The 17,012-nt window shown below is 38.1% G+C and overlaps 1 protein-coding gene across 1 annotated transcript in view; it reads right to left on the minus strand.

The window, feature by feature from the left end:
• Nucleotides 1–4,490: 4,490 nt before the first annotated feature.
• Nucleotides 4,491–17,012, minus strand: part of STIM2 (stromal interaction molecule 2) — a 162,876-nt gene continuing 150,354 nt past the window's right edge. The window contains exons 11-12 of the mRNA XM_082389255.1: nucleotides 10,560–10,833; nucleotides 4,491–5,928 (exon numbers count right to left, since the gene is read on the minus strand). Of these exons, the coding sequence (XP_082245381.1) occupies nucleotides 5,451–5,928; nucleotides 10,560–10,833 (752 nt within the window). The 3' untranslated portion in view covers nucleotides 4,491–5,450. The remainder of the gene's footprint in view (nucleotides 5,929–10,559; nucleotides 10,834–17,012) is intronic.

Consider the following 17,012-nt stretch of genomic DNA (forward strand, 5'->3'; position numbering starts at 1 on the left):
CAGAGGTCTGTGAGAGTATCTCAGAAGTTAACATTCTCACATGTGGGAAATTAGCCCATGTGGATATTTTAGAACTAAGATGCTGCAATTAAAGAGGCGGTACTGGGCTTCCCTGGTGGCACAGTGGTTGAGAATCTGCCTGCTAATGCAGGGGACACGGGTTCGAGCCCTGGTCTGGGAAGATCCCACATGCCGCGGAGCAGCTGGGCCCGTGAGCCACAATTACTGAGCCTGCGCGTCTGGAGCCTGTGCTCCGCAACAAGAGAGGCCGCGATAGTGTGAGGCCCGCGCACCGCGATGAAGAGTGGCCCCCACTTGCCACAACTAGAGAAAGCCCTCGCACAGAAACGAAGACCCAACACAGCCATAACTTAAAAATAAATAAATAAAAAAAAAAAAAAAAAAAAAAAAAGGCGGTACTTAAGGAATAGACACAAGGTATTCTTAACAGAACCACAATACTGGGATGGCTGCTATGTTACACAACTATTTGAAACTAAAATGTGGCAGTCTGAAGCAAGAGATGCAGAACAAGTTTGACCCAGGTAAGATTTCTTAGAGCCCTGCTTCACAGGGAACTAGAACCTGCCAGGGCCAACTGAGCAGGATGTGGGAAGGGGAAGCAGCACCTCTGCCTCTGCTTTAAGGACTGGGGATTTGGAGTGGCTGAGACACTATGACCCCCACTCTCCCCATTCCCCCCACTCCACCCACTGCAGAACCGCTCTCACCCAGTGGAGGCCAACTGCCAGCCTTACCTGGAGCTCCCCGCTTGCTCTCTCACTTTTGGAGGCTGATGAAGACACTGCAACATAAGCAGTAAACACTAGATCATCAGGATAATGGAGACCCTGGCAGTCAAAACTCTAGCTCATGAAGGGATCCTGGGCATTGCCTCAATCCTTTCTTGCTGATAGGAAATCAAGATCTGGACTGAGGCCTCCCTACAACGTCCCATCTGGGCCTACAACAAACATCGCCATGGAGAGGACCCTTTGAGGGCCACTCCAGAGACCTGTAGATAACCTCAGAAAAGCCCAATCATGGGACTGAGGCAATATCTGAAAATTGGCCTGAAGCCCACTTGACACCAATTGAGAAATGCAAATCAAAACTACAGTGAGGTATCTCCTCACACCAGTCAGAATGGCCATCATCAAAAAGTCTACAAATATCAAATGCTGGAGAGGGTGTGGAGAAAAGAGAACCCTTGTATACTGTTAGTGGGAATGTAAATTGGTGCAGCTGCTACCGAGAATAGTATGGAGGTTCCTCAAAAAACTAAAAATAGAGTTGCCACAAGATCAGATCAGGCCTACCTGAGTAAATCTGAAGGAGAGTGTCTTTCAACAGACGATCCTGTTTCAGGGCTGGGGATGTGGGGAGGGAGTCTTTTATCAGTACTATCAGGGCTTATGTGGGGTTGCTCAAACACTGTTTCTCTCTGGTAAACAATTTACCCCCGAATGAGCACCCTCACAGCTGTTACAAAGTGTTTTGCTGGAACTCAGTAACTGCAAGCTCACCTGCTGGAACTAGACTACTAGTTAGGTGCAACTTGCCCTTGGACCTGTGTGTTTCAGCCACACCAAGTACTCTGCCCGTCCTCAGCAAATCAGCATCATTCAATTATCCTTGATTTAGTAGATACTATTGAGTTACATAATCTCTCTCTCCAACATTTGGTTTACATTTCTATTACTGCCCTTATTTTAAGGGTTCATGACCTGTCTCCCCTATTAGATACCAAGTTCCTTTAGGGCAGGTACCTGTCACATTAGTCTCTGTACCTCCAGAGCTTATCGTGATGCTTGGTACATGGTAAGCTATTTAATATTTGTTGAATGAATTAAGCAGATTCTGATTGTCTCTTACCTGTAATTGGGGGGGGGGGGGAGGCAGGGGGCGGGGAATCTACTCTCTCACTGAAGACCTAAAAACAGGAGAGCAGGAAGACTAAAATTTAAATGTAGGTTTTCTTCGGCTTACTTTTAAAAATAAACATGAAAAATACTATTTGATAAAAAAAATCAGTTTTAGTTAGTAAATGAAGAATACAAGAATAGCTACATTTGAAAGACTGTGTGAAAGATTGAAAAAAAACACTAGGACCTCAAGAACTTAACAGGCAAAGGACATGAAGAGACAATTCACAGAAATGAAAAATACATGGCATAAAAAAAAAACCTTCCATCCATACTAGACATTATTTACCAATTAAAAAACTTATTAAAATAGCAAAGTTTTAACCAAATGGTAATTCAGAAATGATGGTCTGAGGCAAAAAGTCACTTGTACCCTCAAGTATTGAGGGGAATACAAACATAGCTACGTGGAGAAAGAACTTTAACAGTCACCCTCAAGGTATCTATGTGAGACTTTGTGTGTATACATACAAACATATGTGCATATACATAAAATAAAAATCTTGATGCTTTTCTAAAACTATATATATTTTAAGGAATGAGAATGTTCACTAGAATTTATGCAGTATGACTTAAAAGTTAGCATGGTTCTACCACTTATTAGCTATGTGATCTTCAGCAAATTATTAATTTTCTGGGCTCAGTTTCCTCATCAGTAAAATGGTGATTTTAAAAAAAGAAAAAAAAAGACACCTACCTTACAAGGTTAAATGAGAATATATAGAGAGTTTAGAACAGTGCCTGGTATATAGGGTGCTCAATAAATGTTAAATGCTACTATTCCTCATATTAGAAATTTGGAAACAGCCTAATGTTTAATAATAAAAGAATGATTAAAAAGATTATGGTTAATCAATACAATGGCATATCATACAATCATTAAAATGTTGTTCATGAAGAGTTTTTAATAATGTTGGAGAAATGCTTATACTATATTAAGTGAAAAAGCATAATATAAAGCTATATAGTATGATTTAAATTATGTAGAATATATATCAGTATATAGAAAATGATCTAGCAGAAAACATACCAAAATATTAAAGTGATTACTGTGGGCAGTAGAATTTGATCTACTTGCTGTTGTTTTTCTTCTTCATACTTTTCTATCATGAATCGTTTTTTTACAGTAAGGAAGGTATACTTTTAAAATCAGGAAAATACCATAGTTTTATAAGGTTAAAATAAGGTAAGAAATGGGTAATTTTAAAAATTTATATTAACGTCCAACTCTTCGTGTGTAAATGATGTGATACAGAAATTATTGTGGCTTTCCAAAACTCAATTATTTTCTGTTGAATTTACAAATACAGAGCATTGTACTAATGCAAGTAAATATTATAAGCAACATAAGGCAGCACGTATCCCTTGGTTGAGTCTGTTTATAACTGTATGAAATTTAGAACAAACAATGCATCCCCCGACTTAAGACGGCCCACATTTTACTTAGGCCAGCCTCTCCCACTCCCAACCACAAGTTCTAGCGTCCAGGTGGCTCTGATCCAGGGTCCCTTCTAATCCTGAACAAGTGGAAGCCTTGCTGGGCACTCCTAGAGATCCTCCTTCTCCCAGCCCCACTTCAGGCTCTGTGGCTCTTACCTTCTCTATTCATCAAACTAAAAGGTTCTCATCCCTTCTGCAATTTTCAAAGGGAAGAACTCCTGCCTGGTTGTAAGAAGGAGAAAGAAGATTAGGTATTCCCTTCACTCTGAAGAAACTTTCCAGGGCGCTTTTCAATTCTTCATGCACAATTGTTCCCCTTCCTAAACAGCTTTAGGGTCTATGTTCCTCAACTCTTGACCTTTCAGGTTAACTTACCTTATAATTAGTCCAAAACACTATGTTCATTTCAGTCAAACAATTTTTGCCCTCAAAGCACTGTCTATTAAATATATAAATATCTGCGTATATAAATATCATTCAAGACCTTAACAGTTTTTAACAACGGCACTAAAGTACATAAAATTTACAGGAAACTTTGGGAAACTGTTCATATTCTTAGTAAAGTATTGCTTTGGAGCAAATCTTGAATGCTGATTGTTTATCAATCAGCATTTTCATCTAAACAGGACCGAGTTGGACATTATATATTTCAGCCACAAAGCTGAAAAACCATTCTAGCTAATATGCATCAGTTGTTCACCTAAATGTCCATCCACATTGCATTAACCAGATCATTTTGACTGAATTTTTAAAAGAAGCAGTTTAAGCAGAAACTCCCCAAATGTTAATGTACTTTGTTACTCATGTGACAATCTTCACAGTAAAAGTTACCTTTATAATAAGCTATCAGTTTAACAAACCCCAAACTTCATAAATTAATACAATACAATCTAAATGCACCATAAATTTATATTTGTTAATCTTGATATTAGAACATTTAAACATTTCAAACTACATAAAAATATGACAAACAATATAAAATAGAAAGAAATTTGTTGACAACTTACTTCCAAAACATCACTATTTCTTATATTGCAGTTAAGCAAGAAGACAGCTTACACAGCTCTCCAAAAAACATATAGTGTTCTTAGTGGAGTGTTATCAATAAAAATCAGCACAGTCCCACACAATAATGTCTTCGATTTATTATCTTTTCCACAGTACAAGTTTTTCACAAACCATAAATCCTTTGCAGTTATTGAGTCTGTAAACAAGTGCCTGAATCCCCACATCCCCCCAGTTTAGTATATGCTTGTGAATGTTGTAAGTCCTTCAATCAAGTTTTAACTCTTCCACTTTGTGTAAGGAATCAAGAGCCTTCTCTCTTTAAATTATTTATATTTTATCATACAGCCTGCAATGCAGAAAATCACAGTGAAAGCCCTGGGAAAAACAAAACAACATGGTCTTTACAGCAGGACTTGAAACTTTATAATGTTAAATGCATTTAAAGAAGCTTCCCATAATAAAAGCGTGGGTTTTCATTTCCAGAAATCAAGTTAATTAGAAACCCTAGGTTCTACTTAAAAACCCATTTTGATCTAAAAGTGAAAACAGTCCCCTATCCATAGTCATTTTATAAACTCTATACAGTTTCACTTGCAGAGATATTTTTCCAGTCTGAGAAACAGTAGTGCAATTAGTTTTACTCCTTTTAAGTTATTTTAGTCCAGGATGTAAATAGCTCTGTGGAAAGATAAGAAGATGCTCTGGTAAACAAGAAATTTTTGCAAGCCCATGCTGGCTTACTAGTCCATTAAAGCTTGTAAGTCCATAGTGGCTCTCAACAAAATGTTGTATATACATCACTAATAACAAAGCAGAAATAAATAGGCAAAAATGACTGTAAACTGTCTCATCTCTTAATGATTTTTCAGTAATAACTGGCTTGACAAATTGATTATATAGTCATTTAAATAAGCAGACAGTAAACAGTTGCTCTTAAGGACATTCCACTATGGCATCCACTCTGGAAAGCCCCAATGGAGTTACATTCCTAAAATTAAAACAAAAAAAGAGGAGTGAAGGATGGGAGATAAAAGTTTAAAGGTGCCACTTGAATGGAATTCCACCAAGTCAGCCAGTTCACTTAGATTTCTTCTTAAAAAGGCTTTTAATTTTTGATGGCTTTTTGCTTTTCTCTCCATTATGGCAAAGGTCATGTGGGATGCTGCTTATCCTGGCAACACCTGGGGCTTCCTGAACTGCTTTGCTGTCGTTGCCAGCTGAGGAACATGATGTGTGGCGAGGCTTAGGTACCGGGATGCCACTGGAAAGTTGGTTCATGCTACAGGATTTCTCCAAGATGCCATTGTACACTTTGCTTGCAGGACTGAAGATCATGCTCTTAGTTTCTGTCAGACCTACGCAATCAGGAGAACCCCGGGAGATATCTGCAGCTATGGGCGAATCTCCTCTGGATGAATCCTCCAGAGAGAGCTCATCTCTTGATATTTTTCGAGGAGACAATGTTTGGTATATCTCAAGGCTTGAAGGAGGAGATTGTTTCCTTCCAATGGAAGAATTTAAGGAGTCACATTCTGAAGCTGTGTCTGGCACTTCCCTGGATGAGATAGAGGCAAAGGTAAAATTTTAAATCAATACGTTCTTAAGGGTACCGGCAGACTTTCTAACTAATTCTAACCAAAACATCTTTCGCTGTTTAAGCTATCGAAATATTAAAGGGAGAGATGTTAAAATTCTATACACATTTCAACAAAATTAGAAAATTACTACTTTAAATAATATAACTTATCAAAATGTTTAATTTTTAACATAAACTATGATAATGATACCTTCCAATCTAGAAAATATTATAACTTAAAGTTATACCTTCTTCAATTGTCAGAGAAATGAAAATGTTTAAATTTTACAGGTTTTTATCATTTCAGCTACTTCTGTGTTTTGTTTCAATACTGAAAATTTTTCTTTCTAAATCACATAGTTGACATATAGTTGAAAAGATGAATTTTAGTCACCACCTTCTCCCTTTATTTTTTAGTCATTGAATTGATTAAATATAGCTTCCTAAGGAAGGAAGAAAAGAATGTACTAAGCTAAAATATAAGCTCTCCCAAGTTTAAAACAGAAGGGAAGAGGGGTGAGGTACACTGGGGTGGGGAGTGCATGGCAGGTGAAAGGTAATGATATTGAGCTATTTTTTTAAAGTAGACATTCAATAAATTCTCACAAATTTATTCCTTTGTGATTTTTCCCTCTTTTCCACAGTGGAAAGAGAAATAAAGAGGACTGGAAAAAATAAAGTTTACAACCCCAAAGCCAACATACAGTAAATGCTATCAGCTATTCCTTCAAAATATACCTCAAACCCACCCTTTTCTTCCTGTCCCACTGCTACCATCCTTCTTCCTGCCCTACCACAGTTACCTCAATGATTGCAATAGCTTCCTAATTCATCTCCCTGCTTCCATTCTTGTTCTTCCCTCTGAGTTACTTCTCTGCACAGCCCTAAAAGTGGTTTTTAAAGACTCAATCAGAGCACAATAATCTCTTGCTCAAAACTTTCCAATGCTTCCTCACACACTTAGGCTAAACTCCAAAGTCCTTGCCAAAGGCCACAAAGCCCTACACGGTCAGGTCCATGGCTATCCCTCCAGCTGCACGGTGTACCATTTTCTGCCTCTTCCTTGTTCCTGCCACATGCCAATCATGCGACTCCCTCAGGGCTGTTGCACTTGCTATTCCCTCTGCCTCATCTTTTTTCCCCTCCATCTCCACATGACTCAAATGCTCTCTCTCCAGAGATGCTTCCCCTAACTACCCTATCCAAAGCAGCATTCTCTTTCCTTTTACCTGTCTTTGTTTAGCATCCCAGAACTTATCACTACCTAAAATATTTTATATTAACTTGTTCATAGTAAGTTTCCCCAGAAGAAAGGAGACAATGAGGGCAGGAAGTCTTATTAACTTTTGTATTCTCTGGAATGGTGACAAGCTCATAGTGGATATTTAATAAGTATAGAAGGGAGGGAGGGAGGGAAAGAGGGAGGGAAGGAGAAAGGAAGAAGGGAGGGAGGGAAAATAAAGGGAGGGAGGCAGGAAGGATAAAAAGAAGGAAGAAAAGAAAAGAGAAGAAAGAGGGGAAGGAAGGGAGGGAGGAAAATTTTGAAGAATAGGGATAACAATTTATTCATTTTTGAATGTACCATACCTGAGATGAATAGTGTTCACTCTATGAACAGAATGATTACGAAATGAAAAGTAGAGTCAAGGTAAAAAGTAACTGGCAAAAGAAATAAGGTGAGAGAAGGAAGAGAGCTGAAGACAGAAAGGCAGGAACACATATGATCATAATCCACCAGCTGGAACTAGGCCAGGACCGTGTCTCACCTGTCTTGGCAGCTCAAGTTATTAGCAAGTACATGGCACACAGCAAGGACTAAATTCATATTTATAGAGTAAATGAATTGAATGATCTCTCACCTTGGATGATCTATGATTACTATCATTATTCATGTTATGATATGCATGTTTATTGATTTTGACATGTATTTTGTTAATACCATACTTCAGGTATATATTAGACTGCTAAATGTATTTAGTCTTTTCTATGAACTTTACTCACACATGTATGCAAAGACTGTCTTTATTACACTACAAGCTTTCAGAAGGTACAAAATCTCCTGGGCAAATAAAGACTTAAATCATGCTTTCATTTTGTACAGTTACATGTACTGCATACTTTTTCAAACGCTCTTACAGCTGATAGTGGATAGTGCTAACAGAGGGCAAGAGGCAGTTCAGCTAGGAAACAATGACTCAGAAATCAATCACTGGTAGGGACTTTTCTGCAAGGCTTCTTTTTGGAGTAGATGTCCATTAATCAAACAGCATATATCACTGTTCCCTGGAGCAGCTTCCAGAGCCAGAAGCTGATCTAGTCAAAATTTTATGAATTTACTTTCTATTCTGTTATGTGGTTTGGCTGCTTTGTGTGTGAAATTCTAAACTAGGTTAAAAATATTTTAAAAACTAGCTTCTAAAATCTAAATAATGTGTGAAAAGAATACTGACCTAATTTAGGAGACCTAGATTCCTGTCCTGGTCCTGCCATTAATCAGCTGTACAATCTTGGGCAAATCACTTAATTTAACCAGATCTCAATTTTCTTGTCTAGGTAAGAGAATTTGATTAATCTCTAATACTACTTCTAGTTCTAATATCCTAATTCCAAAACAAATAATCATCTGAAGTGTTGCTTCTTCTGCATAAGTAGTCAGACTTGGAATATAGGTCTAGTACACCTTAAAATCTCCCATTTTTTCCAGAGCATATATTCTTCAGAATATTGAATTTAATTGTATGTACCATTTATGTCATTTTTCTACTTTTATTTTTTTCCCACAGTGACGTGCAGTTGAATTTATGTAAGTTTAATGCACGTATAACAAGACTTAACTCAAGGTAAGGTTTAAATGAGTGTATACGTGCAATAATGCATAGAACATAAAAGACTGGTAAATGGTAAATGTTTGTATTATTATTATTTTGTAAGGATTCTGGTGGTTCAACACTTAAAAAACTAAAATGGAGAGGAGGAAGTTGTCTGAATCCAAATTCTTCTCAAATTTATGAGCTAGCTGTGAATTTCTGACAGTGCTCTTTGAAATGAGGGCTGAACATTTCCATCAGTGCAAAAAATTCTACTGGACAGCAGAGCTCTGGAGTTTTCCTACTAATTTCCGTAAGCCACACAAAATTAGTTTTGTCAGTAAAGCCATCTTAGTGCAAGTAAAGCCATCTTAGTGGTGACTACAGTTATACTGCAAAGGTTAGACAAAAAAGCTGGTCATAAAGTGCTAACCAAGCAAAGCTGCATCAGATTCTCCAGTTGCAATGACAACACAAAACTTGTACTATCTCTTTAGGAATATGCTATAATGATCACTTGCTAATCATAAAATTTACTTTCACTAGCAGACAAAACAACTATGTGTGAAGAATCACATGACAGAGAGCCACCAGGGCTTATGGCAAGTGTCCAGCCCATTCCTTCTGGTTTTGTTTTTCTTACAAGAACAGTAAAGACTTCATGGCCACATGGCTACTAAGTGGCAAAATCAGAAACCAATACCAGTTTTTCTGTCACTTAATACCGTACTGCTCCAAAAGAGGAATATGGTTTATAGAGATCCCCAACAGCAACCGGTCTCACTGGACTAGAATACACTGCTGCTATATCTACTTTATAGAAAAAAAAAGTGTTATGAATATAATTTCCTCCTTTAAGTTCCTGACATTTTCTTAAATCTTTTGCATCTGATACTGCTTGCTTGCTAGCAAGTACTAGCACATAACAGAACAAATCATTAATTGGCAACAAGTATTTTAAAACCTCAGTCAGTCATATTTAATGTTTCCTTGTGCTCAAGTATACTTAAGCTCATGCCTTTATATTTTACATATGAAACTGTTCGTTAGACAAGTTTATATTCTGAGACTTGAGTCAATTGTGTGCAATAGCCTCTAAGCAGTTATATCTCAAAATATCCTATGTCTGTGGCGGTCAGAATTCTAAGATGGTCCCCGAATTCCCAGCCCTGGTGTACACACATCTTCTCCCAGTTAGTTATTTAATCAAACACTAACATAGGTGCTGCTATGAAGGGATTTTACAGGTGTAATTAAGGCCCAAACTAATAGATCTTAATATAGAGAGAGATTATTATCCAGGTAAGCCTTTTGAATTTGGGTATAGAGATCAGAGATAAAGGAAGGCAGAGATTCAAAGCAAAGGAGGGATTTGAAAGAAGGGAAATTCTCTGTTGCTGGCTTTGAAGATAGAGGCCACCCATGGCAAGGAAGAGCGGGCAGCCTCTAGAATCTGAGAGCAGCCCCCCAGCTGAGAGCAAGCACAGAAACCAGGACCTCGGTACTGTAACCACGAGGAATTGAATTCTGCCACAAACAAGTGAGCTTTGATGAGGCCCCCAAGCTCCAGATAAGAATAAAGTCCAGCCAACACTTTGATTTTAGATTTGTAAGACCCTGAGCAGAAAACCTAGCCACACCAAGCTTGGGCTTTGGCATACAGAACTGAGAGCTAATAAACGGGTGTTGTCAGAAGCCACTAAAGTCTGTGGGAACCTGTTATGCAGCAGTAGAAAATTAACACAACATACCACTCCTACCCACCCAGCCCAACACATACTGTATTTCATTCATTGCCAATACCATTGCTTTTCAGCAGAGAAGTAAATGGCCTCCTCCTCCTCTTCATTTCGATAAAGAGCAGGACAACTTGACACTGAGAGGATATCTGGGTCAGGGGAAGGCAAGGAGTGCTGTGTGTGCTGGGGATGGTGGGGATGCCGGGGGTGTGACGGGTGCGGGGCATGTGCAGGAAGCTGAGCTCGCTGAGACTGCGGCGAGGACGGAACGATGCTGCGGCGGGAGCGACACAAGCTGCTGCTTCTGGCCAGTGATCCAGCAGGTTTAGCCATGGTCCCTGAAAGCCAAGCGGAAATAAATGAAAACTTTCATAAAATCCAATGCTCCTTTCATGCACACTACAAAGACACACCAAAGAGAACTGATGTGATTAATCTACCTTTGTCACCACTGAATCTACCTTTATTGAAGTAACTGTACAATTATTACCATCCTCTATCACCTATAAAACTGCTTCTCAGGAAAGCTAAGAAGTAAAAAAATGTAACAAAAATAAAAACAGGTCTAAAAATTAAACAGAAGTGAACATATAAACACATGAGGTTTTAAATATAAAATCTGACATTACTAACCATAAAGGCTTAAACATTTACCCAAGATAACAAATTCTTATATTTAAAAATCAATAAAGCATATTTATAAGGAATCTGTACTTTATTGCAAATATTTTAATGAATTTTAACGTTGAAAGATGAGAAAACTATTCAGTAAAACAGGTTGGATTTTTCAACAAATATCCCTTGAGATAGCACAACTTGTTTGAACTTTGAGAAATTTTAAATCAAGGATCATTTAAATACTGTATATATAGTCTCACTATTTTTTAGGCAAAGGTCAGATAAAAACTTGTTTTTTGAACACTGACTACTGTGGAACTAACCAGAAGTCTTAGATTACCTTGTTTCTGCTCCCAGTCTCAGTCTAGACCCACACAGACAGCAGACAAACTTCCCCTATGTGCTTAAATCTTCCCTGAATGGGCACTTCATTTCTTTGCCTTAATGGAAACATAGCTCTCCTAAGAATACCGTTCTCAAGCTGAAGCCGTTCATTCTTCATACCTCACATGCTGCAGCATCAGAACAACAGACTGATGGCCTTCTCACTCCCCAACATTGTTGTAAACCCTCACTCCCTTTATAAAAACATGTTCCTTTGACACTCACACTATGAAGCCACGTGAATCTCTCATCTCCACTTCACTAGTCACTTCCTGCTTAGTCTCTCTCTTACCAGTCCATCCAACCTCTCACCAGCTTGAGCCATCTCATCTGTAAGATCAACACCTTAACCAATCATGGTTTTCATCTCTTCTCACCAGACATTCACCTCTACTCTACTCTACCACCCACTCTCAGGCCTTGGTCTTGCCATCATTCAAAATTGCTGCATTTTTGAAATAATAAGCTTAAGACATCAGATAATTTCGATTCTGACATTCCTACCTTTCACACATTCTGTTCCTTCCACTATCTGTCCCATTCTCTACCCTAAACTCAAGGCCCTTATCTACTGTTTATCCCTTTTGCTGCCTTTATTTTCATCTTCTCCCCTTCTATTTCCCATCGGCACTTAAAAATAAAAGTTGAAAAAACAGGGGGCTTCCCTGGTGGCGCAGTGGTTAAGAATCCGCCTGCCAATGCAGGGAACATGGGTTCAAGCCCTGGTCCGGGAAGATCCCACATGCTGCGGAGCAACTAAGTCTGTGCGCCACAACTACTGAGCCTGTGCTCTACAGCCTGCGAGCCACAACTACTGACCCTGCGTGTTGCAACTACTGAAGCCCGTACACCTAGAGCCTGTGCTCCGCAACAAGAGAAGCCACCACAATGAGAATCCCACACACCACAAGGAAGAGTAGCCCCCACTCGCCACAACTAGAGAAAGCCCGCGTGCAGCAACGAAGACCCAACACAGACAAAAATAAAAATAAAATAAAATAAATTTATTTTTAAAAAAAGTTGAAAAAACAAACCGATAAACAAGAGCAACAAGAAAACCTCCTCTACCCTCAGACTGTTTTCAGCTGACATCTCTCTTCCCTTTTATGTAAATGATCTATGTTGCTTTCTCCACTACTTTATCTTCACTCATTCATCAAAGAAACGGTAGAGTGCTTCCACACAATTTCCCTGCAACTATCATTAACAAAGTTATGATAAACTTCCTCACTGCTAAATTCAGTGAGTATCTCCATCCTTCCTTGACATTGGACCAGCACGTGACATTATTAGTTTATCCTTTCCATGACCTTTCCAACCACATTCTCACCTCTTCCTTTACTGTCCCTTAATTGTCTGTCTCCGAAGTTCTGTTCTGGGCCTTGTTATTCTTGTTCCACTTATTCTTCTCAAGAAATTTCATCCACTCCCATTACTTCAATTACCCTTCGCAGTCTATAGAAGTCCAAATCTGCGACTCCAGCTTTTAATCTTTTTCCTAAACTTTAGAACTTCACAATCAACTGCCTACTGGACATTTGGGTGTTCCACAGATACCCACACTGAATTCAGCATTTTCCTCCCAAATCCACTCCTTCTTCTATGTTCCTTACACCTTGGTAAAGAAAAAAACACACCACCACTCACCTAGTTATCTGAATTGGAAACACAGACATTCTTGACTCTTCTTCCTCCATCATAATCCACATCTAGTTAATCATAAAGCGTTTCCAGTTCTACCTCCTGGGTATCTCTCACATCTCTCCACTTCCCCCTCAACAAACCACTGCTGTGTTATGCTGGACTACTGCACCAGAATAATAACTGATCTTTCTCCTCCAACTTATTCTCCATACTGCAACCTGCATGATCATATTAAAATGGAAAAGGAATATGACATTTTATTGGTTAAAACCCTTAAGTTGCTCCCATTACTTCTAGGATTAGGATAAAGTCAAACTCCTTAACAAGGCTTAGAATGCCCTATTTACCTAGCCTCTAATTTGGAACTAGTGTCCCTCTTCTCTGTTATAGGAATACTGGGAACAATATACCTCACTCAGCTCCCAGAAGTATCAGAGTATTTCTTGCCTCCACACCTTCTGTCCTCATCTCATCTCTCCCTTGACCTCCTATTTCACTTAAAGAGCAGTTCCTCCAGGAAGTTTCCCAACCCCTCCAAATTCAAGGTCAGTGTTTGCCCTCTTGTGCTCACATGGCAACACCAAAGTGTATTTCCCTATGACATAACTTAGTGCATTGCTCTTGTCTGTCCTCCATTAGACTGCATGTTTCATGAAGGAAATAACTGTGTACCATGTTCAACACCGCATCACAACTGGCACAATGCCAGGCAAAAAGTAGATGTACAGGGACTTCCCTGGTGGCGCAGCAGTTAAGAATCCACCTGCCAATGCAGGGGACACAGGTTCTAGCCCTGGCCCAGGAAGATCCCACAAGCTGTGGAGCAATAAGCCCATGCGCCACAACTACTGAGCCTGCGCTCTAGAGCCCGCGAGCCACAACTACTGAAGCCCGCGCACCTAGAGCCCGTGCTCCACAACAAGAGAAGCCACCGCAATGAGAAGCCCGCGCACCACAACGAAGAGTAGCCTCTGCTCGCCGCAACTAGAGAAAGCCCACAGGCAGCAACTAAGACCCAACGCAGCCAAAAATAAAATACATAAATAAATTTATTTTTTAAAAAAAGTAGATGTACAGTAAGTATTTACTGAGTGAATTAACAAACAATTCAAACAGAAACAGCCACTGAAATAACTTGATGGACTGGGAAAAAAAAAAAAGAAAATGGGTAAAATTAAAGGGAATATTTTCAGAATATTTGACTACCTCCATAAGTACCATACAAGGCTTTTTCCAAACACAAATTATATAATATGAAAATATTTATAATTTAGTAGGCAAACATTAGAATTTTCTCTTACTTATTTATAATGATTCATAGATTACAGAACTGGAAGAAACCCTGGAAATCTTTAGTCTGATGTTCTCACTTTGTCAAAGAAGAAACAATATCCTACAAATACTAAAAGAATGTGTCCAGACTGACACAGATAATTAAGTTCTACAACTCTTAGCATATAATGCAGCCGTTCTCATCAATCACTGGTTACTTGGTATACACAGTAAAACGTAGCCACATTCAGCCATGAATAGGTGTGATGAGAAGGGCTGAGAAGAATCAGGATTCCCTGCTTGGAAAAATGAGTATTACTCACAAAGATGGAAAGATACTGCATGAAGGAGGTTTAAAAAAAAAGTAAATAGTTTATATGAGGAAAATTCTAAGTAATCCAATAAAGAATATAACATAAAGATGAGACTCATAAATGGGTCACATCTAGAAAATGTTTACAACTCTACAATCCTTTCAAAAATTTTTCTCCTTACATATTGCCATCTCTTACATATTGCCTACACCATAAAACTCATGTAGGATTAAAAAGCAGTTCACTTTGACCCTGTAACAAGCTCTCCTATACAAAAGGTGAACATGTTTAATAATATCTCCAGGCTGTTATTAATTCTCAATGAAAGCCGGCAGCCATCCCTACCTGTGATTTATAAGAGTAGTTAAATGAAACACTGAAGTTCACTGTACAGAAATTTATTTGAGGTGATTTTTCATTCTAATATCAATAACTACATACAGTAGCACAACAGTTTAATATGACACTATTTTTCAAACTGTATTTTCTTATGGCAAAGAAGATAAAATTTGGTTTTGAATAAGGGGGTCCCCCCTGCCACCAACAACCAAAAATAATAAGTAATATAGGGACTTCTGGTTCTAGCAATATGGCAGTCAAAGATAACCTGACCACCATTCCCAACCCCCAACCACACACTTTAAATAGCCTCAAGTACTTCAATACGCTGAATAAAATATAACAATAGTTTTAAATGCATAGCTGAGTTTGCAAGGAAGAAGAGAAAATTCTCGGATGCCAAAACACAAAGACTAAAAGTCAGAGCTAATAGGCCTGTGAGTGATGTTGGAACTGCTGTAGGAGGTTCTCGGTCTCAGTAATTTAAGGGTTTGTGCTTTAATTTGCGGATATAAATGACATCTTAAGCCCACAGAAGGTGAGGAATAGGAATTATGAGTGTTCTGGATAAAAGCCTGGGCCTAGATGGCTGCATTCCTCAGTGGGAGGGTGTACTGAAAAGAAATCTGACCAATGAACAAGGGAACTTCCTTCAATGCATGTTCTCTGGATACAGGAATTTAAAAAGGTTCTTGTGAAAAACTCAATATGCTGGGTGTTCAATACTCAAACTCAATACAAACTAACTCATATTACCCTGGAGTTCAAGTTTATACTACCAGAAGGGTCTGTGAAACCCAAATCCAAAAGGTTAACAAAAAAAAAAAAAAAAAAAAAAAGATGGTCCTGAGTAGGTGAAGCCCTTGAAACTACTGCCAGAAGCAAAAGAAATCATACTGAGGAGCACTCCTACTCCTCACAAAGTGTTTCCCTGGAGGGAAGAAAAAAAAGAAGTTCCTTTAAGATAGTTCAGTAAAACACTATAAAACAGGAGAAGGCAATCTGCTCTGCAAACTCAAGAAACAGCTGCAATAATCAATCAAGAACATCAAATAATACAATTATCAAATAAAACTAAAAAATAAGATGTTTAAGGGCATTAAATTATAAAATAGAAATGAAAAATGAAAAAAGGACAAGGCATTAAAAAACAAGTAGATTTTATGAAGAATCAAGGAGAACTAACAGAAATGAAAACAGTCACAAATTAAAAATTCAAAGAATGGGTTAAACAAAATTGGAGCTGAAGAAAGAGTAAGTAATCTCGAAGACGGATCTAAGGAAATTTTTCTGAATGCAGCACAATTAGATAAAAAGAAAGGTTAAGAGATGTGGAAGATAAAATAAGATCAAACATATAATTATAGGCTAATATTAGTCTTATATTTCTATACAAATAATATTCCAGTAGGAGTGAACAGAGAAAAGAAAAACAATATTAAAAGAGAAAACAACTAATAATTTTTCTGTAATTGAAAAAAGATAGTCATCTTCAGATTCAAAAGCACACCAAGTATCAGGGAAAAAATTGTACACCTAATTATATTATAGGAAAAACGTGTAACAAAAGAAAATGAAAACATTTTCTAAGTGATGAGAGAAACGAGAAATTACCTAAAAGGAAACTGGAACAATCTGCCTTACTAAAACTTCTCAACAGTAACAATAACAGGCCTGAAAATAACAACAAATGTTTTCAAAATACTATGGGAAAAGTAATTGTTCATCTAGAATGTGATATCCAGTTAAACTATTATTCTCAAGTGAGAGTGAAAATAAAGACATTTTCAGGCAAAGACAGAATTTACCACTCCCAGTTGCTAACTGAAAGAATTTTTACCAAAGAACATATTTTCAAGGAAGAAAAAAAAAAAGGAAAGAGTAAAAAGCAAAATACAATGATGAACAGAGAAACACATAAGTCTTTCTGAACAATGACTGAATAA

The sequence above is a fragment of the Balaenoptera borealis genome (assembly GCF_965194805.1).
Source record: "Balaenoptera borealis genome assembly, chromosome: 4".
Lineage (NCBI taxonomy): Eukaryota > Metazoa > Chordata > Mammalia > Artiodactyla > Balaenopteridae > Balaenoptera > Balaenoptera borealis.